This window comes from Phycodurus eques, chromosome 17, assembly GCF_024500275.1.
Source record: "Phycodurus eques isolate BA_2022a chromosome 17, UOR_Pequ_1.1, whole genome shotgun sequence".
Lineage (NCBI taxonomy): Eukaryota > Metazoa > Chordata > Actinopteri > Syngnathiformes > Syngnathidae > Phycodurus > Phycodurus eques.
Window position 1 is genome coordinate 9,492,442 of NC_084541.1, and position 27,497 is coordinate 9,519,938.

Consider the following 27,497-nt stretch of genomic DNA (forward strand, 5'->3'; position numbering starts at 1 on the left):
TACGTTCAATTTATTTAAACATAAATTGAACTGTAGGCTATATACGTTCATCAGGGCCACATAGCTCAGGCCGCCTTTTAATAGTACAGTTAATAATGACTATAGTTTACAGATTTCCATTAGATCTGAAAAAAGTACAAATTGCAGGGCTGTTTTATAAAATTATATTCACTTGATGTTGCTGCCACTCATAAATTGGTGACTTGAGTGTGTGTACATACATTTCTATATGGGCAAATAATTTTATTATGTAAATGAGCAGTGACCTGCCAAGCTGCTTTATATGATGAAAGTGCAGTTAGAACTGCCTTCAGGCTACATTCTCCTCTAAATATTTTATTGTCTGGAACTGCAATGATGACAGATGCTGAACAATCACACATGATACATTTCTTGAATAATCAATTGTAATTCCTTGGGAAAAAAATAGGCATGTGGAGTGTGTTGATTGTCCATGCTGCTTGTGTAAGAAATGCGACTTGTTAAATAACCAATGACGACCCAAGGTTAAACTCGTCGATTCTTAAATGGAGCCCTCCCCAACCTTGTTGTCCAGATAGCTGCAGCTTTCATCGCGTTGCGCAGACCGTCAAGCACGTCAATTGATTAATGCAAACCTCTCACGCTAGACAGCTCTCACCAAGATATCATCGCTGCCTAGAAAGTCGCTCATGAGCTTGGAGAGGCTGACAGTCCAAGTTGTAGGCCATAAATCATCTTGCTCAACTTCTGGAACATGGCTCTGCTGGAAATAAGGCCCCATTGTTTTAGTCTGTGGTACAGAGTTTTCAGTCAAATGCAGCATGGGCTATTTTATGATCGTCCTGAGCTGAGTTAAATTGAGATTGGTTACAGCTTTGGCCATAATTGACAATGACTTTTGCTTTGACGTCATTAGAGGATTATTTTCTGTGCTATCATTACATTTTCACACTGAAAAGTCACTGCAACCCTGTATTAACATTGAACGGGGTACAGACACAGACACAGTGACAGGGGTGCTCAATTAAAAGTAAGAAAAGAGGTCAGCAAAAGTTCTTCACACTGAGGTCTGGAAAATGTATGGCATACATTATAATTAAGTCCCAAATAGTTTGTCATCACCAACTGACAAAACATGAAAAATATGCAGTATTCCAATAATATTTAGTCTTGAATTTCACAGTAAACTGGAAGAAATAATACAAATACGTGTTAAAGACCTTCTAAAGTGAATTCAGAGATTTGTTTCAAAATACATTATACATAATAAAAATAATAATTGAATTTCTGCCTTGACTTCCCTCCTCACCGCTTGCCTCCCTCAAACACAACCACTCACTCCACTCACAAAGCTGCTCTGAATAAACTATTTTATTGGATAGGCGTTAAAATCCAGGAATGTGTATTTTGGGTGTGCATACATTTACTAGCGTTATGAGCAGAATCTAATAATTGGGTTGTCTTGGTCCCCATCTGGAGTCCTCCTATTTGAGCAACCTCTGCCTTGTTTAAACTGTTAAACAACAGAGAGGGGGGTAAAACAAAAGTCCATCTGTATGATAGCAATCACTTGCTGTTTCACAATGAGTAACTTTACGCTGTCTTCTAGTCGACTGGGAAGTCAGAAATTTCCGACCTGCGTCTTGGAAAATACATTGGAACGTTGCTCCAAGTTGGAATTGTAGCTTGCGAACTCAAGGCAATTTGATGTTACCATGACAGTTATCTGAAGTCAAATGTCGGATCTGCATGGAAATCTAAAAATTGGCTTGTAGCTAAATCGAGAAATACTGTAAATTACCTTTATAATTTAAAAAAAATGCAGTTCTGTCAAGACTGTGGCAACATTTTCATCTGGATTTGCACAGGTTCTTCCTTTCTTCCACAAATTTTCATGAAAGCTGCCTCGGTAATTTAGTTTTAGTACAGTTTATCCTCCTAACTAACAAACCAACAAACATGCCTAGACTTTTCATTTAGCAACGTAAAAATACACTTTTAGAGAAAATGTGTTCAAAATTGGCCATAAATCCGCATTATTCGTGTTAATTATGTAAGCTGATAAATTTGGAGCATGCTCTTGTCATCCTAGAATGTGAAGCACGAACCTTCCTCTGTTCTTTTTTGTTCAATCAGCGTCTCCGGCCCACAGTGCCCCACCTCCTCCCCAGCATGAGTAATAGCCTGCGTCGACTTCTTGTCACCGTGTGAGGTGGTGCCGCATGGCTTGCCTCTGTCCTCCTGTTTCCATGCGTGTCCTTTCAAGCGACTAGGCAATTCCAATCTGATATCTATATTGACCGTGATTTAGCTGATACAGCTCAATCCTCCATCTCCTTCTCCCCATTCTGGCTCAATTGTCGATAATGTGTGCATCTCTCAAGTGTCGGTGGATTCCAATTCACCCTATCATCACATTCCCCACCTCCGACATTGGAAAAAAAAAAAACGGCCTCCTAAAAACTGTCTAGATTTCTCTGAACTATGATCAGTCATTGCTAAGAATAAGTCCTGCATGGTTGAGCGGCATGAGAGCTGCCGTGCTGTCTTTCCAAGGGCTGACTTGTGTACAGATAGGAGGTGAACATGATGAGAAAACATTGCAGTTAATTGATTAGGAGAGCACAAGCAGCAAAGGCTTGGCTAGCACAATACTGTGAAATATTTACACTGTCACAAATGAGGCAGCAGTGGGAGTGCACTCGTGTCCCTCGATGTGTATCATATACTTTTGGAAATGCAAAGGTTCAGGACAAATACTTTAGATATATATATTGTACACTTGATCAAAGTATGTAGTTGCCCTCCGAATTCGCACTTATAACAGCTCCACTCTTCTACAAGATTGTGGAGGGTGTCTTTGGGATTCTTGTTGTTGTGAGTCAGAGGAGGTCACTGATATTGGACAAGTAAACAGTTCTACTTCATCTCAAAAGTGGTTAAGGTCAGGCCTCTCGAGTTTTTCTTTAACAAAGGCATACAAGTGCGCCTTTGTAAACCGTGCTTCTAGCCCTAGAACAGAACAGAAGTTGGAAGTATAGAATTGTATTAGGTAATAACAATAATAATTACTTTATTTATAGAGCACCTTTAAAAACACGTTTTGACAGTCAGAAAAGCATACATAAAACACAATAAGATCATTCTGTTCATATATATCATACTGTTTAAACCATCAACTTTCTCCAACAACAAAAAAGCATTAAGAAACCAAGGGAATGCAATTAGGGCAGTGCCCTTGTCATTCTAGCACAGGGGTGGCCAACTAGTCAGAGACTAAGAGCCACTTCTTTTTCTGTGTTACTGCAAAGAGCCACATCATACACATGGGTACACATGAACATCATCTTTTAATCATGTATGCACGCATACACAGACCTCTGCTCAGCCAGATCTAATGAAAATAACCACACCAACATGATAATATCAATAATTTTCAACAGTTAACATTGTGTGCACTGTCTCACACACACAAACTCTCAGTTCATTTTTGACGCATGTCATGTGACAGCTCCTGAAGAGCCGCATGAAACTAGTTAAAGAGCCGCATGAGGCACGCGAGCCGCGGGTTGGCCACCCCTGTTCTACCAGATGTTGCTGTTCCCATGGTGTATTGCCACGTATTGTTGTTGTTCAAGAAAAAAACATATCCAGCATCTGCCGCGTGGTGTTGTATCCTTACGCCGTTGTGCCAACTAAGTCATTGAGCACCATTCCCATTTACAGCTCAAAAAGTTGAAACAAGTAACCATTTTAAACATTTTGTGACTTTTTGGTTTTCTACGCAAAAACATGACTCTATGTCTATCTGTAGTTCATATTGAATGTAGAGTGGTGATTCAAATATGGAATTCATTTGCACAAAGAACTTTTCTAATATAATAAATACAGTGGTGTCTTAAAACAACCACATAGCTTTGCCAGTTTGTTTAGTTAGTGCAAACAAGCAATGCAAAACGGTGTAGACGCGCTAATACGCAGTGGCTGAAATAAGTATTTAATACCTCACCATTTTTCTCACTAAATATACTTCCAAAGGTGCTATTGACCTGAACATTTCACCAGATATTGGGAATAACTCAAGTAATCCATACATACAAAGTAGAAAAAATAAGATCAGAAATTAAGTTGTGTGTAAAAATGTGAAATGACACAGTGTTGAACACATGAAGAAAGGGAGGTGCAAAAGGGCAGGGAAAGCCAAGACACCTAAAATCTATCAATAATTAAACAGCAATCCAGCCCCTTATCAGTGCAAATGAACATCATCTGGTTCAGTCCGAAATGATAGCCTACAAAAAGGTCTCATTGCCGAGGTATGAGTCAAGACACATCTCATGATGGGTAAGAGCAGAGAGCTGCCTCAAGCTCATCGCAAACTAATTTTTACAAAACATAACGATGGCATCGAGAGGAGCCAGATGAGGTGGCTGGGGCATCTGATTCGGATGCCTCCCGGACGCCTGCCCGGTGAGGTGTTCCGTGCACGTCCCACCGGGAGGAGACCCCGGGGACGACCTAGGACACGCTGGAGAGACTATGTCTTCCGGCTGGCCTGGGAACGCCGCGGGATCCCCCCGGAAGAGCTGGATGATGTGGCTGGGCAGAGGGAACTCTGGGCGTCCCTGCTAAAGCTACTGCCCCCGTGACCCGACCTCGGATAAGCGGTAGAAAATGGATGGATGGATGGATGGCATTGATTACAGGCGCATATCTAAGCTTCTGAACGTTCCAGTGAGCACAGTTGGGGCCATTATACGTAGGTGGAAAGCCAATCATACCACTATAAATTTACCTTGATCAGGTGCTCCCCACAAGATTTCTGACAGAGGAGTGCAAAGAGTCGTCCAAGAGCCAAGTACCTGTGGAGAGCTTCAAAAAGACCTGGAATTAGGAGATAGTGTTGTCACAAGGGCGGCACGGTAGCCGACTGGTTAGCACATCTACCTCACAGTTCTGAGGACCGGGGTTCAAATCCCGGCCCCGCCTGTGTGAAGTTTGCATGTTCTCCACTTGCCTGCTTGGGTTTTCTCCGGGCACTCCGGTTTCCTCCCACATCCCAAAAACATGCACGGCAGGTTGATTGAAAGACTCTAAATTGGCCGTCGGTGTGAATGTGAGTGCGAATGGTTGTTTGTTTATATGTGGCCTGTGATTGGCTGGCTGGCTGGGAGAGGCTCAAGCATGCCCGCGACCCTAGTGAGGATAAGCGGTCCAAAATAATGGATGGATGGATGTTGTCACAAGGAAAACAGTGAGTAGTGCACTCCGCCGCCATGGCCTCTATGCACGCTCACCACACAAGACCCTATTGCTGAAAAAAAAGTATTTCAAAGCTTGTTTAAAGTTTGATGAACAACATTTGGACAAGCCAGTTAAATACTGGGAGAATATAGTCTGGTCTGATGAGTGCAAAATTGAACTCTTTGGATGCCATAATGCACCCCATGTTTAGAGGAGAAATGGCAACTGCACATCACCCAAAAATACTATACCAACAGTGAAGTTCGGAGATGGGAACATGATGATGTGGGGCTGCTTTTCAGCAAATGGTACTGGTAAACTTCACATTATTGAAGGAAGGATGAATGGGCAAATGTACTGAGACATTCTTGACAAAAATCTGCTGGCATCTACAAGGATGATGAAAATGAAACGAGGGTGGACATTTCAGCAGGATAATGATCCAAAACATACTCCCAAACTCTCAATTGGTTAAAAAAAATAAATAAATAAAATAAAGCTACTAGAATGGCCCAGTCAATCACCTGACTTGAATCCAATCAAAAATCTATGGAAAAAACTGAAACTCAAGGTCCATAAAAGAAGCCAACGGGACCTTCAAGATTTGAAGACTGCTTGAGTGGATTCCTGTTTGATTATTGATTGATTTTAGGTGTTGTCTTGGCTTTCCATATCTTTTTGCACCTCCCTTTCTTCATATGTTCAATACTTTTTCCCCATGTCATTTCACGTCTTTACACACAACTTAATTTCTGAGCTTATTTGTTCTACTTTCTTTGTATGTATGGGATACTTGGGTTGTTCCAAACATCTGGTGAAATATTCAGGTCAATAGCGCCTTTGTAAGTATATTTAGTGGGAAAAAATGGTGACGTGTTAAATACTTATTTCAGCCGCTGTATCTGTGTTGCAGTGTTATAACCCTATAAGGAACGGATATTTGAACAGAAATGGTGTAGCAACATGTAGCCGCATGAATAAATGGCACGACCAGAAATAGGAATCCAAGCAATACCTTTGATGGATGTTGCTGTGCCTGTGACATAGCAAAAACTTTATTGCAGTTATCAGGTTTTCTAATGACTCACACTATTTGTTGTCCCTGCAATGTTCTGGGTGATATATTTGATATAACTATCCACATCAGACAATAAGCGTATTCTTTATTTTTTTGGTATGTTGCCGACCTTGGTCCTGCAGGGAACTCTAGCCCAATCTTGACTAATGAATTAATAGATTAATAGGCGTTTACCAATACTCCCCCCCCCCCATGTCTTCCCAAGCTGTAGTAGTATCAGCATTGAAGGCACCACTGCATCGACAAACCACTGTAGCCGTGAAGCTCCAATCATGTATCTTTTTTTACTGCAGGTGTTGACTGCACAAGGGTTTTATTATAAGCGGCGGCATATCAAATTTGTGAAGTATTTCCACGTCCATCATGCAGGCCTATTGTAGCTTTCGGTGTTAACAGCGTATCCATATCAGTGGCCTTGTGTTCGCTTCTGTAACAGCACTGACAGCTCACCTAAATCAGGCTCCTCCTCTGCAGTATGATTCCTGCGTGCTACTGCCAGGACCTGCGAGCTGTGTATTTATTCACACAACCCATTTCCTTGCTTCACTATCCACCCCTCCCCCAACACCACCACTCACAACGGCCCCCCTTCCCTCTCAATGCCGTTGCCGCCCCTTCTTTTCCTGCCTCTCCCTCCCCACTCACTACCGCTCATCCTTGGCCCCCACCCCCTAGGGCCTCTCCCTCCTCCGCTCATTTGCTTGCAGTCTCGCTTTTCGGACACACACACACACACGCACACACGCACGCGCACACACACGTGCACACACACACGCATGCTGACAACAGTATGCCTCAAGAAGATGCTCTTGTGTGGCATTGTTATTAGAACTCCAAACAGTTTGTGTGTGTGTGTGTGTTTGTGTGTGTGTGTATGTGAAGCTTCAGGCTGTCCTGGAGTTTGGGTCATTTTGGATTATTTATTTATTTTTGGGGGTGGGGAGGGGATCAGCATCTATTTTAGTGCTCTGCAGCATCCTGAGCTCATTCATCTTGTGTTGGAGGAGAAGCTCCTGCTAGATACTTGCAATTGTCAGGTTAAAAACGAGGCAGCGCCGCAGACCTGCCGAAGATGAGGTAACTGGAGAGGGAAGCGGAGCAGCAGCATGAGCGGAATGCAGCACTAATCTTGCTGCATGAGACTGAGCAGGTGGAGCACCAGAGGAAGAAGGAAAAGCAGCATCCCGGCGAGTCTCGCTCGGAAATTCACCGTATCCTCTGAGGGAGAGAGAGAGAGGGGCTCCTTTTTTTATTTTTCTGGATTTTCCTCCCTTTACTGCGCCGCTGCAGATGTCGCTCGCTCTCTTGCTCCATCTATACCTCATCTAGCACCCCCATCCCCTCCTCCATCCCAGCCTCATCCCTCCCTTCCTCCTTAGCTATTCTCTTCTTTATCACTGGCTAAAGGGGAACAAAAGTGCTGGGTCCTGCATCGTCCCTAATCGCCAGCATCTTTACTCATGCCCTTATTTTTATCCACTCGTACAGTTGGCTTAGTGAAATGATCCGTTTTCCCACGGACGTGTGTGATGTCTGCGGTGGAGTGGCGCTCGTCTTAGTGGGCAGGCTCAGCTGCCCTCCAGCTCTACCTGTGGGCGATGGAGACTTTAATCGCGATTCTTATCTCATCAAGCTCGGTCCTGCTGCCATGTTGCACGCCTAAATGTTTCTTTTTCTTAGGCGGCATGCCTCTTTAGTTGGATCCATCTCTGTTTTTATTTTCATTTGGATGTGCACCTTCCCGACGCCTTGGATATCCCACTGTCTAAATGAAGCTCCTGGATGGTTTTGAATGCTGCGCAGAAGAAACCTTCCTCTGGGAAAATGTTAGGATAAGTTTGCAGACAGGCAGGCAAGCAGTTGGATTTGGTTTGATTTAATTGATTTTTGGTTATTTTTATCAAATGTTCAAAGGATGTTTCTTTTTGTTATCTGATGCCAAGTCCTCAAGCAAGCAAAGGGATTATAAAAGCTATGTCCTCGATTCTCTGAGACACCCTGTGGTCTTTTAGTGGAACTCCAAAAGACCAAACCGTGGTCAAGTGGTCGGTCTTCGGCCCATGTGGAAGTGATGGGTAGACTCTCTGCAGCCCCTCTTGGGAGGACCTGGGCAGGCTGGAGCCTCAGCATGGGCCTAAGTTACTGTTCAAGACTCGCCCTCTGGCTCGCCTTGATTGTAGTGCTGCCCATCCAAACTGGAACGGCACGTGTGTCCTCTAGTCTTAGCACCACGCACCATGTCCACCATTTCCACAACAAGCATGGCACTGTTCCGATTGCCATCAACAGGATGCCCTTTCTAACCAGAGGGGGCCATGGTAAGAAAAATTTGATGGAATTTCATAAATGTAGCGTTTTTTGGCACCAATGGCAAGAGTGGCATTCAAGGTATAACAAAAGGAAAAAAAACAAAAGGGCACAAAATAAAAAATGCTAGGGACATTCGTGTTGGATAATATCAACGTCTAACTATGCATGTGCTGCAGCTTGTGCATCATTAAACACGACATCACAAGCACATCAACATCACATCAGTCGTGCTTCCCCTTTTCCCTATGCTGCCTTTCACCAACCATGCTGCCTAACAGAAACAATACGTGTTTGTATTGTCATATCATACACGGTGTGTATTTGTTTGAGGAATTCAATTACGGCAAAGTATGCGCTTTGTGGCACTGAAGGATGTTAAGAAATGACCTATCCTCTACAATTAACATCCATCCAGCAGCGCTACTTAAATCAGTCATCTCAAAGTGCTGACACCAGAGCTCCTTTTTAGATTGCACTTTGAAATGTCTTTCCTAACACTCACTTTTATGTCCTGTAAAATAGGACCCCGGTGGATTTGTCGTCTTTTTCAATGCAGCAGTTTTGTCATCCTTTAAAAAAGGGGGCTAAAGATGTGATGAATTACATCAGTGCTCTTATTATAGCCGAATGGTTATGGAGGGGGATTTTACAGGCGAGGCGACGCTCGTGATCAAACAGACCTATTTAAAATACTTCAAAGAACTCACTGATAAATTTTCAATTACCCTTATTGTAGGGTTGCTGCTGCTTGGTCTGAAGTACTGTACATGCTTCACAGCAACGAGTTTGCTTTAGTTCATCGTAAATGCCTTGCTTAGAATACATATGTCATCATAAAGCTACAAAGATGCTTGGAATTTTAAACACGTGTGTTCATGAGGGAAATAAGAGATAAGACTGCTGCAATATCTCAACATCTATAACAGCAGCATCTATAACAGCAGCATTTGTTCCAATGTACTGTAGTTGCAATCATTTACTTTTTGTGTAGAGGGTGTTAAACACATCAATGTGGTCAGTGAACACAGCTTCCAGACAAGATGTGAAGTCTTTTTTTTTTATTATTGTAAGTGGCAAACGCATGTGAATTAGCAATAAAAAGGCTGTAAATTCACTTTCATCCTTCCATAAGGAAAGAGAAAATTACCATCAATCATTGCAACCTTTGTTAGCCAATATTCTCTGGATGGAACACCAGAGTGAACATTTCCATTGCCTGACTGTTTGGTAGCATAAGAGATTATGCAATAAGGCAATTACTTCAAATTTCATTTTAAGTGTCATTTCTACTTCCTTTCAGTGTCGCTGAACAAAAAAACTCAGATAGTGCCTGAAATTATTCTGCTATGCACTGACCATTAAAGCCTACTGCCAGCCTTCAGTAATGTTGGTCTATAAAGGTTAAAAGTCCGTATCTGGCTGGTAATGGAAATATACTTTCCATTTGTCCAAAAATTGTACTACCTGAGTCCATTGGATAAGAAAATCTCAATTGAGAAGGTTACTATGATAACTGGGGAATATCCTTGAATCAGGTATGCCAAATTGACTTTTGTGTAGTATTTGTGCAAACGCAAATATGAAATGACTCTTGATACAGTTATGGAAGATGAAAAAATAATTTAAACAACAAGCAAGATCAGTTGGGGAGAATGAGGTGACAGATACAGGTATAGTTTGTATGGAAACATTGGGCTTTTAAATGTTGGCCCCAGCAGTGGGTTAGCATGGATGCTAACTTAACCAGGAGATTTATCAGAATCAAACAACATTTCTCAAAAGAGGGCAAAGAGTGCTACTGGAGATGAAAACTACAATAACCTACTCTTCTTCAACTTCCTTGCAATCGTTTTTTTGAATAAAAACAGTTTCAATCAGCTCTTCACCATTTAATATTTGTGAAACAGTCTTGATGTCATTAGGTTAAAGTGAAATTGGCACTCCCAAAGGAAGAATCCAATATATTTTGCATTTTTTTTCTCATTTTCTCATTTTCAATGAATGTCATATGAAATGCATTCTAATATTCTAGAACGTGTTCTTTTAACACGCTGTTTCTACTTGCATTCAAGAAGTTCTCTTCTAGCATTCTAAAATGCTTTCCCTCATCACATAGTTTCCTCTAGCATTCTATATTCTAGAATGTTCTCCCAAAACATTGTGGCATATTTCCCCTAACATTCTGGAATATTTTCCTCTTACATTGCAAAGTGTAGTCAGTGTCACCGATAGTGTATTGGTGCATTTGCCTAACTATGGTGCAGGCTCCGTGGGTTCAGTTGTGGTTGTCTGTCACTCAGCATGTTCCCTGTGACTGACTGGCAACCAGCCCAAGGTGTAGTCCACCTTTTGCCTGAAGTCAGCTGGGATACGCACCAGCTCTTTGTGAAACTGAACAGGATAAGCTTTATAGAAAATGGATGGATGGATCTAAAGTGTTTTCCCCTAATATACGAATGTGCTTTCCTCCACTACAGTATTCTAAAATGTGTTGCTCTCATATTGTACATTAGAACATCTTCGTCTAACATTGTAGAATGTTGTCCTCCAGCATTTCTCAGTAACATAACACATTTTATTAATTTAGCATTCTAGAAAACTCCCCACTACTTCTCCCCCTAGCAGTATAAAAGCTGGACTCTAAGGTTCTACAGTATTAAAGTAAAATTTACCCTGTCATTCTACATTCAAGAACCTTTTAGAACCTTTCCTCTATCCTCCATAAGCATTTTCCCCTCATATAGTATTTTTGTTAGCATTCTAAAATGCTTTCCGCTCACATTCTAAAACATCTTTGTTTAACATTCTAGAACATGTTCACCTTCACAATTCTAAAGCCTTGTTTTTTTCCTTCAAGTAAAATGTATTCACTTAGCATTCTAGAACATATCCCCTAAACATTCAAGAATGTTTTCACCTCATATTCTAGAAGCTTCCCTCCAACGTTCTAAAACATCATCGTTTTTCCTCTTGCATTCTAAAACATATTCCCCTAGCATTTTAAAGCATTTTGCCCAAACATTCTAGAATATTTCCCCTTAACATACTGAAATACATTCCCTTTAGCATTCTAGACACTCTATACATTGTAGAGTGGTTTCCAATAAAAATGTCACATTCCTCTAGCATTCTACATTTAGGAACATTTTCCTCTGACATCCTAGAACGTTTATCTCTAGCATTCTAAAACATTTTCTCCTAACATTCTGGAATATTGGTTATTAACATAATAGAATACAGTACTTAGACTAGAATGGTGGCTCTCAAAATTGGGTCTCTGCGCCACCGGTGTCTACAAAATAATTTGCAATGAAATACAATTATTATTATATATGCTTGTGCCCTGCGATTGGCTGGCAACCATTTCAGGGTGTACCCCGCCTCCTGCCCGAAGATAGCTGGGATAGGCTCCAGCACTCCCGCGACCCTTGTGAGGATAAGCGGCTCAGAAAATGGATGGATGAATATTATATATGGTGACTGCCAAACCGATAAAAACAAATTATACTGAACCAATTCATCCTCCCTACCTTAGCTTTGGGCCATATACAAGCTCTGGTATGATTGTGACATATCACATACAGTAAATCTGACAACCCTACATGCACACAGCATTTCTAGCTAGCATTCATGGATATATATCTTTTTTTTTTTTTTTAATTCAGTAAGGTTCCTTTCTGTTAAGCATGTCTTAAATATTTAGGTTTAAACATGAAACAAAATTGTATGGCATTTAGGGATGCACATGGTTATATTTGTGTTATGTTTAATTGGCTTTAGGAGGTTCTTGGAAAACGTTCTCCCTTGTAAGGGGTCCCTTTAGCCAAAAGGTGAGAGAACTCCCGCTTTGGTATTCTAGACACTTCCTCCTAAGAATTCCATAATTTCCACATTCCTCTAACGTTTTGACGCATTTTACCCGAACATTCTAGATTGTTTTCCCCATAACATTCTCAAATGCATTCCTCTGTCTTCCCTCCAACGTTCTTACGTTCTTGAACGTGGTTATCTAGTCCTGGTTCTTGCTGATCCCAATTGCTGAGGTGTGTGTCATTCCAGTTCGACATTCCCACCCTCAAGTAGTTGGGCCCATGCCTCTTGACATCAGTAGTGCTTCACATCTGTTATTATGCAGTATTTTGCTGATCTAACTTCTTGCCACTCAGACTGTAAGAGACTTGGCCACGCTACGACCCCTTATGTGGTAGACGTCATACGCACTCCACCGGAACTCAAGAAGGATTGGCCAGTAGCTGACCCCATCTTCATGCTCCCAGCCCCCCCTACTCACATGCTCCACAGACTCAGTAGAAATATTCCACACTTCATTCTTCAGAGTCCCCCGAGTTGGGACTGACTGCCACAAGCAGAAAGTTCACCAGCTTGGGGGGAAATGGCTTTTTGGGAGCCTATCTGCGTGTGTCTTTGAGTTTCCAATTGGGTATCACAAACTGAATTGAGCAGAAAGCATGTCATCCTCCAAACGATTTATTTTCTTGTTGCGGGAGCTGTAAAAAAGAAGTAAAATCAAATGTGGACATAGGCGATAAAGGTTTGTCACAGACGCTTCTTTTTCCTCCAGGTCATATTTTACAATTACCCTGTGGGGGAGATTGTACAGTGTAGCACCACAATCATGTGTATTTATGCCCACAATAGCCATAAAAAACAAAAAAATAATGTTTTTTTTTTTAAAAAAAAAAACATTGCCATCTTATTGCGAATATGGCGTTCAAGATCAGAATATATTTTTGTTGTTGTTGTTTTTTTTAAATCAGAGAGGATAAAGTAAAGGAGGTAGAGAAATAACAGAACAGGGTTGTGATATGCAGCTGAGAAGGAAAACAAGCTTTGAAAATTCTTGGTTTGTTGTGCTTTTTATTATATCGCATATCGGAATTACTTTGGACAAATGACTGGCAAATGAATATAGATGTAAAATACAAGAGAGCATTTGACCATAATAAAATGACACATTTGGGATAATGGAAAAGAAAGCAAGCATAATGAATTCAAGCTGCATTCAAGAAAGCCATATCACATACAAACAACAAGCTTTTTATGTATGTGAATTGCGGCGGCACTACGATGACTCTTGAGTGTGAAATGAGTTTCTCCAAAGAAATATGAATGATAAAAACAATTAATTGAAAAAGTGCATATGCAAATTGGAGAGAAAAGACTTGACAAGGTCATCACATCAGGTGGTTTTCGCCCCAGTTTTAATTGTGAGGGTCATGTTTTGCTTGTTTTGTCTTCTAAAGCAGGATAGGTTGCATCTTCTGGTTCAGACTTCAGTATCTCAGCAGATGTGCGGGGGATGACTTAAACCTGACTGTATGACTATACAGGATCTGGTACAAACATGAACACGTAGAACTGACTTGAGGTGTTTTGCATGAACGGTATAGCAGTCCAGTGAGGGCATTCATGGTGGTCTATTTATTGATATAAGAGTGTGGGCAGGTTGCGCAAATATTATATTCATGCACATTATTGCTGTGCTGCGATTGGCTGGCGACCAGTTCAGGGTGTACCCCGCCTCCCGCCCAAAGACAGCTGGGATAGGCTTCAGCACGCCCGCGACCCGAGTGAGGATAAGCGGAAGGGAAGATGAATGAATTCATTAATTATTGCTGTCATGCTTTATGGGTCCAATTTGTCAACATTTGTTGGTAAGAAAAAGAACGGAAACGAAACTCATTAGATTTTGATGTGTGCGACCTCACCACCAGAGGGCAGTACAATGCAGAAATACACACAAATGACGAGTTTCACAACTAAGTGACTCAGTCAGCAGCAGTAATATTAATAATTTTTTTTGCAGAGGATAAAGAATAGTTGACTGTGAATGTTGTTCTATTATCTAGCTGCAGTATATGTGTTGGTCCACTGTTTGTGTTCAAATATCCGTTGCGGAGAAATTAAGAAATTAAATAAATTCTGCCATGAGCCAATCCTGTAAACTAACAAACTAACTACCTCAAGGGTTTAAAACTTGGGTATTTTAGGTGTGTCATAAAAAATGCTTTTCTGATGCACTCGGGGGAAATGTCTTTAAAATGTCTTGGAAGGTCTTGCATTTGCATTAGTGAGGTCCATTTCCTTTTGCTGAAGGCAGAGAAGAGTATTGCACATATACAGCCTTTTGCTATATCGAGCCTGGAAGATGTACTGAGGAAATCACAGAGTAGTAACGGTCTGGAGATGGTTAAGGTGGTCCTTTCTCAGCGCTCCACCAGACACAATTTTTGACCCAACTTATTCAAACCCTTGTTTTTTCTTCATCTTATTTTTAGAATATTTTGTATAAGCCAAGATAGTTCAGATCAAAGGTGAGATGTAGTTGTTTTATGTTTCTTGTGCAGCATAGCACTTGTCCGCTGAGTGCAATTTTAATGCAATTTTCTCCTTTTGGGGATATCTTTGACATTGTAAAAGTCCTACTGATTTATTATGGGCGGCACGGTGGACGACTGGTTAGAGCATCAGCCTCACAGTTCTGAAGACCCGGGTTCAATCCCCGGTCCCGCCTGTGTGGAGTTTGCATGTTCTCCCCGTGCCTGCGTGGGTTTTCTCCGGGTACTCCGGTTTCCTCATACATCCCAAAAACATGCATTAATTGGAGACTCTAAATTGCCCGTAAGCATGACTGTGAGTGCGAATGGTTGTTTGTTCCTATGTGCCCTGCGATTGGCTGGCAACCAGTTCAGGGTGTACCCCGCCTCCAGCCCGATCATAGCTGGGATAGGCTCCAGCACGCCCGCGACCCTAGTGAGGAGAAGCGGCTCAGAAAATGGATGGATGGATGATTTAGTATGCTATGTACTGTATAATGCAGCTTTCAACTATGCTCACTACTGTTTAAAAAAGAAAAATATACTGGGGAAGTTAGTGATGGTTTGTGGCTCAGACGATAGAGTAGCCATCTCCCAAAGCGAAGGTTGTGGGTACAATCCTGTGTCGAAGTATCTGTGAGCAAGTTACTAAATCCCCAATTGCTCCCGATGCTGCGTCCGTCATCAATAGGTGAACGATGAGACAGTGTTAAAGCACTTTGAGTACCTTGGATGTAGAAGTGAAAGCCCATTTACCATTTTTGTATGATAGTTAGAGATTATTTTGTTGTCATTTCCTTTGTAGGAAATTAGCGATTTTTGCACCAGCCACTTTATAGTCAAATACAAAAAAAACACATAAAAACAATAATAAAATAGGGAAGAAATACTCAAAGACAAAATGCTGTATAAAAATCGGTGAGGCAATGAGAGCCTCCTACATTCTAATAAAAGTAAATATTAGACCCAAAGGGCCTTTATCAGTCCCAGCGCAGCATCTCAGTATTTCATCGGAACCTAACATTTTTGTGGTGACCCAAACCGTCTGCAAGTTAAGCGGAAGAGTGTGTTAACATGATTATAGAGGCCCATCCTTCGAGGGGCTCATGTCCACCCATTCAGTCTGAGAGTTGACAGTCTGGATGCGCAGCACAGATATGACCCTAAACAATAATTCTGCCATAATGCATCTTGAGGTCTGTGTAGCAGCCGCATCAACTTATGAAATCTTCCACGGAACCCTTAATTGAAGACCTCTGTGTGCGTCCGCAAGGCCAGTTGCCACTTTCTTCACTCGAACGCCATCATTTAAAGTGAATAGCATATGTCCTCTCAGTCAGGCTTCAGGCTGAACTATTCATTTTCATCATTTCACTGAGCCAAATTTAATAGAGCGTGAAAGAAGTGGGCTTCAAATGTCATAAGTCAGATGACAAATTCAGACTTAATATCTCTCCATAAATCTCAGCACCCGCAAGAATTGCTCACAGTTTTGGAGTTTAATGCGAGTTTATATTCTCAATCGATCAGCTTGTTTTCTTCCCCCCTATTAAATTATGTGTTGCTCTGTTTTCTGCATAATGACTCCACAGTGTACTGTAAGTTATTTTGTCATTCTGACAGGTCATTAGGGGAGGTTTATCGACAGTTCTTTTAAACCCAAGTGTACCCAGATATGAAAATATACACTTGTATCTCATACAAATACTGTATTAAAAACTGAAGTGTGTTGCAGTGCAGTTTTCCAAAACTCCAACATCCAAAATAAAATATTTATAATAGCTATATAATATATATTATATAATTGTGTTAAATTTATAGCTCTCTGACAGTGTCCATCAAAACTGAGTCTTATTATTGTTAGATCTTATATTCATAAGCTTGTGCAAGTGTACCTAATATAGTTTTACCCCATCTTTATTGAGCCATGATACATATTTTACATTAGAAAAAAATCTCACCGCACATCACCAAACAAAAATGTCCCCAAAAGTTAAGTATGTATATTGAAATAATGATAATCACAAATCTATTAATTCAGTGTATAGGCCTGTTTCCTTGAAAGCAATAATATTCTGCTAAATGAATGGCAACAGGTGAATGATGGGTTAATTGTACCTTCTGCCATCTAGTCAAAGAGTATTTATTTGTTGTGCCTGTCACTGTACGTCACTGGCATAGATAGATGAACAAAGAGACATTAGTTGTAAGAAATAGATAAGCTTTTCGGACCAAATAAGTGAAATTGGATATATACTAATGTGCCGCAGCACAGTGGTTGGGAATGACTGACCTAATGAAATCTTTAGTAATGATTAAAATGCTCAAAAGTGGTGATGTTTTTTTTGTGCCATTTCTATTTAGTATGATTTATTATTAACTTTGTCCCTATACATAAAACATTTGTACAAGGCAGGACTGGCTCATTTGAGCTGCAGGAATCATCCGGTTCTTTTTGTCAGCAAGCTCTGGGTTTTCTTTTTTTTCTTCTTCTTCGCATCAAACAGTGAGGCGTGATGCAAATTACCACCAGCGTGCGCAGCCTATCGCTCATTGCCTCATCTGTTGTGCACTCAGTAGGCCGAGAGCACAAAGGAGAGAGGACGGAACGTTTTTGAGTGGGTAGTCAATGCAATGTGACACAGAAACACATCCATAATGTTACAGTGGGTGCGCACATAACCACCAAGATGTAGCAGGCGACCGTGGTTTGAGGGAATTATTTAGAGCATGATGGCTCCTGTAGAATGCAGATGGATCTATCACTTGATGAGTCTTCTGACCTGCATGACATATGAGAGCAAGGCAAGCCTGTGCATGACCTCACACTCATCTCAAGATTGGATTGGAATGCATTGGATGTGTTGGAGCCCTCTTTAGTGTGCGCATTTGTTCCATCATATACGGTATTTACCTCCCCCAAGCCTGAAGGCGAGCGCTTTTATTTAGATCCCTGTTTTTGGGTTTGTTTGTTGAGTTATAATGGAACTGTTAGGATGGGACATCCAAATGATACTGTCAGTTTTATCATGTTATTTTCCATATTCATTCAGTTCAAGGATCATGAATTTCCCCCCAATGGGATTAATAAAGTGTTTATTGGCTAAGTAGTGTATTTTGAAAACAAAAGGAATTTGTCTCCGGGAGTTGGAGCCACTCTAGTACGAAAGCCACAATGACAAAATATACATTTAGGACATAAGAAGACGAGTACGGAGAGTCACTGAGCAATAAAAGTGTACCAGTAATTTGGTCATGCTGATACAATGACAATTGTGCAAATGATGCAATTGTCAAGCAATTTAAAGAAATGTAAAATGATGAGTAGTGCGATAAATCTGATACACTGACAATTGTGCAAATGGTGCAGAGCACGTAAGTGGCCAGTGGTGTACGACAGTAGTTATGCAAATAAAGCACAATGATGAAGTTACAACAATGAGTACAGTAATAATGTCCTACGTGCAAGATTGGCAACATGTCACAATGGAATTTTAAGTAAAATGTTAAAAAATGCAATGGAAATAGGGAAGAAGCTATTGGAATGTCTAGTGGTTTTAGTGCGCATTGTTCGATAGCACCTGCCTTAGGGAAGGAGCTGCAAAAGGTGGTGACCATGATTTGGATGATCCAAGGGAATTTTGCTTTGGCCGTCCTAACTGTCTGTTGCGGTCAGATTTTGTCCTTCATTGTAGCAGCACCAAACCACACTGTGATGGATGAACAAAGGACTGATTCAATGACTGCTTGATAGAATTTCCTCGACAGCTCCTGTGGCAGGCTGTGCTTCCTCAGCAACCGCAGAAAGTATATCCTCTGCTGGGGCTTTTTGAGGATGGAGTTGATGTTGGCCTCCCTCTTTTGGTCCTAAGAGGCAGTAATTCCCAGGAACTTGAAGGTGTCGATGGTTGACACAGGGCAATTGGGCAGCGTGAGGGGCAGCTTTGGCGAAGGATGATTTATGTCATTCTCAATGAACCCGAAAGTAACCTGTTAGCTAGCAGAAAACAATTACCACTCTTGTTAACACTTGAAACTTAATGGAAGTCTGCTCACTATGTGATATGCAGTGAAGGACCATGCATTTGGTACCTTTGGCTTCAGTGGAGATTTACCCTGACTTAATCCAGCTCCTAATTGTACCACCACTATCATGTTGTAATCACAGAAACCATCAATATGATACAAAGATTTACATATTTGTGCCATGTGCACATACAGTGGGTATGGAAAGTATTCAGACCCCTTAAGTTTTTCACCTTTTTATATTGCAGCCATTTGCTGTAATCATTTAAGTTTTTTGTTTTTTTTTCTTATTAATGTACACACAGCACCACATATCGACAGAAAAAAAACAGACTTGTTTAAATTTTTGCAGATTTATTAAATGAGAAAAACTGAAATATCACACAGCCATATGTATTCAGACGCTATGCTCAGTATTTAGTAGTAGCACCCTTTAGAGCTAATACAGCCATGAGACTATTTGGGAATGATGCAACAAGTTTTTCACACCTGGATTTGGGGATCTTCTGCCATTCCTCCTTGCAGATCCTCTCCAGTTCTGTCAGGTTGGATGGTGAATGTTGGTGGACAGCCATTTTCAGGTCTCTCCAGAGATGCTCAATTGGGTTGAAGTCAGGGCTCTGGCTGGGCTATTTAAAAAAAGTCACTGAGTTGTTCTGAAGCCACTCCTTCAGTATTTTAGCTCATTGTCTTTTTTGAAGGTGAACCTTCGGCCAAGTCTGAGGTTCTGATCACTCTGGAGAAGGTTTTCGTCCAGGATATCCCTGTACTTGGCCACATTCATCTTTCCTTGGATTGATACCAGTCGTCCTGTCCCTGCAGCTGAAAAACACTCCCACAGCATGATACTGCCACCACCATGCTTCACTGTTGGGACTGTATTGGACAGGTGATGAGCAGTGCCTGGTTTTCTCCACACATACCGCTTAGAAATAAGGCCAAAAAGTTCTATCTTGGTCTCATCAGACCAGAGAATCTTATTTCTCACCATCTTGGAGTCCTTCAGCTGTTGTTTAGCAAACTTCATGCGGGCTTACATGTGTCTTGCACTGAGGAGAGGCTGCATCTCTGGAGCTCAGCCACAGTGATCTTTGGGTTCTTCTTTAGCTCTCTCACCAAGGTTCTTCTCCCTCGATTGCTCAGTTTGGCCGGACGGCCAGCTCTAGGAAGGGTTCTGGTCATCTCAAACATCTTCCATTTAAGGATTATGGAGGCCACTGTGCTCTTAGGAACCTTAAGTGCATCAGAAATTTTTTTGTAACCTTGGCCAGATCTGTGCCTTACCACAATTGGACTTCAATGAAGGTGTAGAACCATCTCAAGGATGATCAGAAGAAAATGAAGAAGAAATGGACAGCACCCGTGTTAAATATATGAGTGTCACAGCAAAGGGTCAGAATACTTATGGCTGTATGATATTTCAGTTTTTATTTTTTAATAAATCTGCAAGAATTTGAACAATTCCGTTTTTTTCTGTCAATATGGGCTGCTGTGTGTACATTAGGGCGGAAATAAAATTAACTTAAATTATTTTAGCAAATAGCTGCTATATAACAAAGAGTGGAAAGTTTAAGGGGGTCTGAATACTTTCCGTACCCACTGTATATTGTATGATCTAAAAGCAGTTAATAATCAATATTTATCTTAAAATGTGATATAAAAATTAAAAGTAAAATAACAAAATTATTAATTAGAGACTCTAAATTGCCCGTAGGTGTGACTGTGAGTGCGAATGGTTGTTTGTTTGTATGTGCCCTGCGATTGGCTGGCAACCAGTTCAGGGTGTACCCCGCCTCCTGCCCGATGACAGCTGGGATTGGCTCCAGTACGCCCGCGACCCTAGTGAGGAGAAGCGGCTCAGAAAATGGATGGATGGATAACAAAATTAAATAAAAAACATTCTCCCCAGGGATGCTGATTATTAAATGTACTGTATGATATTGAGCTGTGTTTTTGTGATCTAAAATAAATTTTACCAAGATAAATCATTTTAAAACCTTTTTTCGCTATTAGTTAACATATACCTTGTACAACTAATTTGAAAAAAATGCAATATTTTACTGATTGGGAGTACAAATAAACAGCTGCCATAAAGTGGGCTAAGTTGGCTTTTCCTGACATTTTGTAGTCACATTTTACAACCCATGCCATGGTCTGCACAGAGCTTCCGCAGCATCAGAGGCATCTCAATGTTCAAAGGTATTAGTTGGCTGAAGGGTACCAAAAAAATCCAAAGTATTATTGTCATATATCATATCATATGTACTGTATAATTCTCCCAAAGACTCAAATATATGCCCATAAGATATCAAAACACTTTGGGTGGGATTCGTGACACACAGGGTAATTTTGTGTGTCTGCAACAAAAAAGGGCACTCCCTTCATCCAGGGCAAAAGGGCAAGTACTTGAGCACCAACTAGTGGGTATGTGGCTATGCACGTTCCTTGCACTAGTGGTTTTCACCATGCACATTTGGGAGAGCACTCCAAGTGAAAAATGAAGTTTGAAGTGATGGAATTGGAACTGTTAGTGGAAGAGGCAAACAAGCATATTACTGAGTTATAGAAAATAAATAGATTGCTCTCATAATTTTGAGGAAGCCAGCACTGTATAAAAGCCATGTTTTGTTTGACTTAACTCGTCTCGAGTGCATTGCAGTCGGATGTAATTGCCCATTAACGTGTTTAAAGGACACGTCATAAAAACACACTATTATGTAACAGTGGGGCAGAAGTGCCAAACAGCTCGTTCAAAGATGCATTTTCAGAAATAGACAGCAACTGATTTACTGTGTTGTTTAATTTCACTCTTGATTGGTGATAGCACTTCAGAGACCCAACTATTTGTATCCAAGCAATTACAAATTGTCATAATATGGCCTCGGTTTTGCTCCATTTTGAAATGACTATAGTGGAGGCAAACTTGGAATTTTAATTTTAATTTCGCTAACCATTATTGATCACTCGGGACCACTATAATAGAAATTGATTTTGTGTAACAGAGGTGTCACATTTTTGTTTGGAATATGTTTACTTTTGTGTGTTTTTTCTAATAGGCTCCAGCAATCCGCGACCCTAGTTAGGATAAGCGATAATGTAAATGGGTGGATGGATGGATGGATGTTTACATTTATGCGTTTTTCCTAATAGTACAACCCCAATTCCAATGAAGTTGGGACGTTGTGTTAAACATAAATAAAAACAGAATACAATGATTTGCAAATCATGTTCAATCTGGATTTAATTGAATACACTACAAAGACAAGATATTTAAGTCCAAACTGATCAACTTGATTGTTTTTAGCAAATAATCATTAACTTAGAATTTAATGGTTGCAACATGTTCCAAAATAGCTGGGACACGGTCATGTTTACCACTGTGTTACATCACCTTTTGTTTTAACAACATTCAATAAACGTTTGGGAACTGACGACACTAATTGTTGAAGCTTTGTATGTGGAATTCTTTCCCATTCTTGTTTGATGTACAGCTTCAGCTGTTCAACAGTCCGGGGTCTCCGTTGTCGTATTTCACGCTTCATAATGCGCCACACATTTTCAATGGGAGACAGGTCTGGACTGCAGGCAGGCCAGTCTAGTATTTGCACTCTTTTACTACGAAGCAACGCTGTTGTAACGTGCAGAATGTGGTTTGGCATTGTCTTGCTGAAATAAACAGGGGCGTCCATGAAAAAGACGTTGCTTGGATGGCAGCATATGTTTCTCCAAAACCTGCATGTACCTTTCAGCATTAATGGTGCCTTCACAGATGTGTAAGTTACCCATGCCATTGGCACTAACAGCCCCATACCATCACAGATACTGGCTTTTGAACTTTGCGTCCATAACAGTCCGGATGGTTCTTTTCCTCTTTGGCCCGGAGGACACGACGTCCACAATTTCCAAAAACAATTTGAAATGTGGACACGTCGGACCACAGAACACTTTTCCACTTTTCATCAGTCCATCTTAGATGAGCTCGGGCCCAGAGGAGTCGGCAGCGTTTCTGGGTGTTGTTGATAAATGGCTTTTGCTTTGCATAGTAGAGTTTCATGTTGCACTTACGGATGTAGCGCTAAACTGTATTTACCGATATTGGTTTTCTGAAGTGTTCCTGAGTCCATGTGGTGATGTCCTTTACACATTGATGTCTGTTTTTGATTCAGTGCTGCCTGAGGGATCGAAGGTCACGGGTATTCAATGTTGGTTTTCAACCTTGCCGCTTACATGCAGTGATTTCTGCAGATTCTCTGAACCTTTGGATGATATTATGGACCGTAGATGATGAAATCCCGAAATTCCTTGCAATTGTACATTGTGGAACAGTGTCCTTAAACTGTTCGACTATTTTCTCACGCACTTGCTCACAAAGAGGTGAACCTCGCCCCATCTTTGCTTGTGAATGACTGAGCAATTCAGGGAAGCTCCTTTTATACCCAATCTTGTCACCCACCTGTACCCAATTAGCCTGTTCACCCGTGGGATGTTCCAAACAGGTGTTTGATGAGCATTCCTCAACTTTTTCAGTCTTTTTTGCCACCTGTCCCAGCTTTTTTGGAACGTGTTGCAGCCATAAAATTCTAAATTAATGATTATTTGCAAAAAACAATAAAGTTGATCAGTTTGAACATTCAATATCTTGTCTTTGTAGTGTATTCAATTAAAAATAGGTTGAACATGATTTGCAAATCATTGTATTCTGTTTTTATTTATGTTTAGCACAACGTCCCAACTTCATTGGAATTGGGGTTGGAATTGGTCTACCCAGCCTCTTACCCAAATTCGGCTGGGATGGGTTCAAGCTCACTCAGGACCCTTAATTAGGATAAGCAGTATAGAAAATGGATGGATGGATATTTTATTACTGAATCTGTAATTAATAGAAATCTCCACTAGGTACAGTAACGTTTTATTGTGTTCATTGTGTGCTTTCTTTTCGTCACTTATGAACTGTGAAAGAATCTAGTTGATTTCCAGTGGGATGCATTGTTGATGACTTCTACTTTGTTATTATTATTTGGAATATACACCAAAATAGTAGTGTCATGAGTTTTAAATACGCAAATACAGTGTACGTTTTGCTTGTAACATTCTCAAATGGGTGCGCTGCTCTTGAAGCTCGTATTATTTAGCCTTGAGAGATGAAAATCTGTGGCGTTGACGGCAGTGAGAGAGAGACACACAAAGAGCAAGGGGAGATGCGTCATATAAGAGAAACATGACTTTTGTAGTAATTGTCTTTATCAAAATTTGTTGAGCATTGGTTTGATTTGATTAATGTCTACTGCAGATGGAGACTTGACAAAAGGAGACACAACAACCAGGCAGGAGGGAGTCATGTAAAGCTTTTCATGTTAAGTTAGGAATTACTGTCTCTGCTCGTCGATTCATCACTTAAAATGGGCGTGAATGAAAGTGATTAAGGTGTTGTTTTCAAATTTTATATGAACAATAGCATTACAATGTGCCATCAATATCAACACTGTACAAGTGCTCCTCTGCAATTGTCATATCCATCCATCCTTTCTCAATACCACTTATTGTGCGCATGCATTCAAATTTGTTCCAATGCATGACGGGGGTTGCTAGTCATTTACTGTGGAGTTGTTGTGACAATAAGCAATACATTTGCTGGGTTATGCTTTTATATTGTAAGATTGATATTTTCTGCTAACCGTTCAACTTGCAAGTGACTTGTCGTCTCACTGGATTTAGTACTTCAATAAGCCAAACTGTAAATGTGTGTCTTTCATGAATCAAGTCAAACACAGATGCTTTTCAACGATAAGGTTTTTAAAATGCAGTAGGCATGAAAGACTTACAGACTTTGTTCCAGACTGATGGTTACTTCTTAAATATGACCTTGAGGATTTTGGAATTCGGTCTTTAGGGTTGCTTATTTCCCTATGAATGAACCAAAAAATTATTTAGAGTTGTAAGAATGACTTTGGCTTTAAAAAATTAACCGATGTCAACCTTCCAGTGGTGTCTGTGTGTGGTTTTAAACCTTTTCTATTCCTGGCACCACTAGAAAACAGTTTTATTATGTATTCGTGCTGCCCATAAAAGTAGTATAGTATTTAAGGATGACAAAAGCAAATGTATACTAAATATTCATCCATTCCCAATACAGTGATCCCTCGTTTTTCGTAGTTAATGAGGACCAGAAACCCTGCGAAAGATGAAAAACCGCAAAGTAGGATTTGCCCCCCCCACCCCACCCCCCCTACGAATTTTCGTGTATGTGGGTACCAAAATCTTTAAAATTTGTAAACAGTATTTATACTTTACATATTTGAGACAAAGATTACAACAGTACACATATTTACTGAAATCTTTAATTATAAAACCTTATACAGTAATGAACATTCATCAACATTGCCTTCTGAGAGAGGCAAAGAGGCTTGCGTTGGTGGCAGAGGAGAGGCTATCACTTGACTCGTAGAGGCTTTAGGTTCACTCGGAGACTCTTCTGCTGGAGGCGCTGATGGTGTAGCTGGGGTTTTACCTTGGAGAAAAACATGGTGACGGGTAGTTGTTGTCTTTGTTTTTTCTTTTGCGTCAAAATTCCCCTGTACAAGGACATAACCCCGTCTCTTAGTACGTGGAGTTACCACACGTTTCGCTTCCTTATTGAAGCAGTTTTGCGGATGTTTGCTTCCTCTTTCTTGATGTACCGCACTGTAGATTCATTCACGCCATAATGGCGTGCCACAGATGCAGAACTTCTGCCCTCTTTGATCATATCTAAAAGTTTCACTTTTTCGCTGATGGTCATCATCTTCTTCCTCCTCTTGGGTGCCCCGGAGGAAGCTTTTGCAGGGGCAAAGAGCTTAGGCGGCATTGTAAGGGCTTAACTAATCAAAAAAAGTTATCGCTTAAACAAAAAAAGTTATCACGAACACAACACTAAGATACAGTATGCGAGACAGTCAACAGCGTGGACGAGACTGGCGAGACACAAGACGGGAAGATCCTGGGTGAGGCTGCGATGATGCGCAGCCAATCAGCTCACGGGATAAATCCACTTGTGCTCTTATTGGTCGATGTCGCGCCGGGAACCAATCACGCGTCTTGTATGAGTGCCTGTGGCATGTACAGTACAGGCATGTACAAAGCCTCTGAGTCAACTCATCTTTTGTTTTTGGCATGCAGGGAAACCTCTCTTCTGCATCAACATGAAACAATGCGTCTTTCCGCAATATGGCTGCTGATATGGCTGTATTTTTTCATTTTTTTTTTTTTTTTATGAATATTTTGGAAAAACTCGCGAAGCACTGAAGCCGCAAAACGTGAAGCGCGAAGTGGCGAGGGAACACTGTAATTCGTTCCATCATCAAATGGTATTATAAAAACTTTATTAACTGTACAGTCAGTTTTTAAGTAAGATGACCTTGACATCTTGCGACATGTATGGCGACATCTTATTTGTTGAACTCCAAAGTTTTGTGCAACTTTAAAGGCAACTTTTTAAAACACTTTTGGTCGAATTATGAATTGTACAGCTTCAGCGGCATTTGACTTCAGAGGCTTCATCCATCCATCCATCCATTTTCTTTACCGCTTATCCTCACTAGGGTCGCAGGCTGCTGGAGCCTATCCCAGCTATCTTCGGGCAGGAGGCGGGTACACCCTGAACCGGTCGCCAGCCAATTACAGGGCACATAGAAACAAAGAACCATTCGCACTCACATTCACACCTACGGGCAATTTAGAGTCTTCAATCAACCTACCACGCATTTTTTGGGGATGTGGGAGGAAACCGGACTGCCAGGAGAAAACCCACCCAGGCACGGGGAGAACATGCAAACTCCACACAAGCTTTGAACCCCAGTCCCCAGAACTGTGAGGCAGATGTGCTAACCAGTCGGCCACAGAGGCTTCACGCTACCTTAATTAATAAAAAAAATGCCTGAATATGTAGATTTCCTAGTAGTTTATTATTTTACGAAACCATTTTATTTAAGTAATATCATTCATGGTTTTGTAATTATTACCGCTATATATATTATTATTTTTGTGGCCAAATACAACATTGACAATACAACGTTAAATTTGATGGACTTGTGTGTTTTTAATTATTATTATAACATTAAGGTATTAAATTGAGATGATTATTTTGCTGCTCTGAATTGAAGTGAAGTGAAACTCAAGTTTTTCATCCACATTGTAGTGAGTAATTATGTACTTGCCCCAGAAGGAATGTGAGGATGTGTGAATAATTCAAAGCCAGCTGAAGTGGAAAAAAAAGTTAAAAGTGATTTCACTGAATAGAAAGGAGGGCAGAGTGAGGCCACATGTAGATTACATTCAGTCCAAGAAAGAAAGCCATAAAGCTCACTTACTGCGACTCCATCATGTATCTAATGTCGCAGACGCACATTTGCCTGCAAATCCGTGATATTAATTAAGATTAATGTGGTAAGAAAAAAACCCACACAGTGTGAGAACCTGCCCTTTAATTAAATTCAAAGTCAGCACATAGTCACTGTCATGCCTTTGGAGGTCTTTAAGTATCA

At 40.8% G+C, this 27,497-nt stretch overlaps 1 protein-coding gene across 12 annotated transcripts in view; it reads left to right on the forward strand.

Moving 5' to 3' along the window:
- The window catches only part of LOC133416460 (neurexin-2-beta-like), a 196,748-nt gene that overhangs the window by 143,146 nt on the left and 26,105 nt on the right, over window positions 1-27,497 (forward strand). For 3 of the 12 annotated variants that reach the window (XM_061703380.1, XM_061703383.1, XM_061703384.1), the window contains exon 1: window positions 7,303-8,622. The exons of the other annotated variants lie outside the window; for them this stretch is intronic. In XM_061703380.1, coding sequence (XP_061559364.1) covers window positions 8,376-8,622 — 247 coding nt within the window. In that variant the 5' untranslated portion in view covers window positions 7,303-8,375. Of the gene's footprint in view, window positions 1-7,302; window positions 8,623-27,497 lie in introns of those variants that run through there. 12 annotated transcript variants of the gene reach the window in all.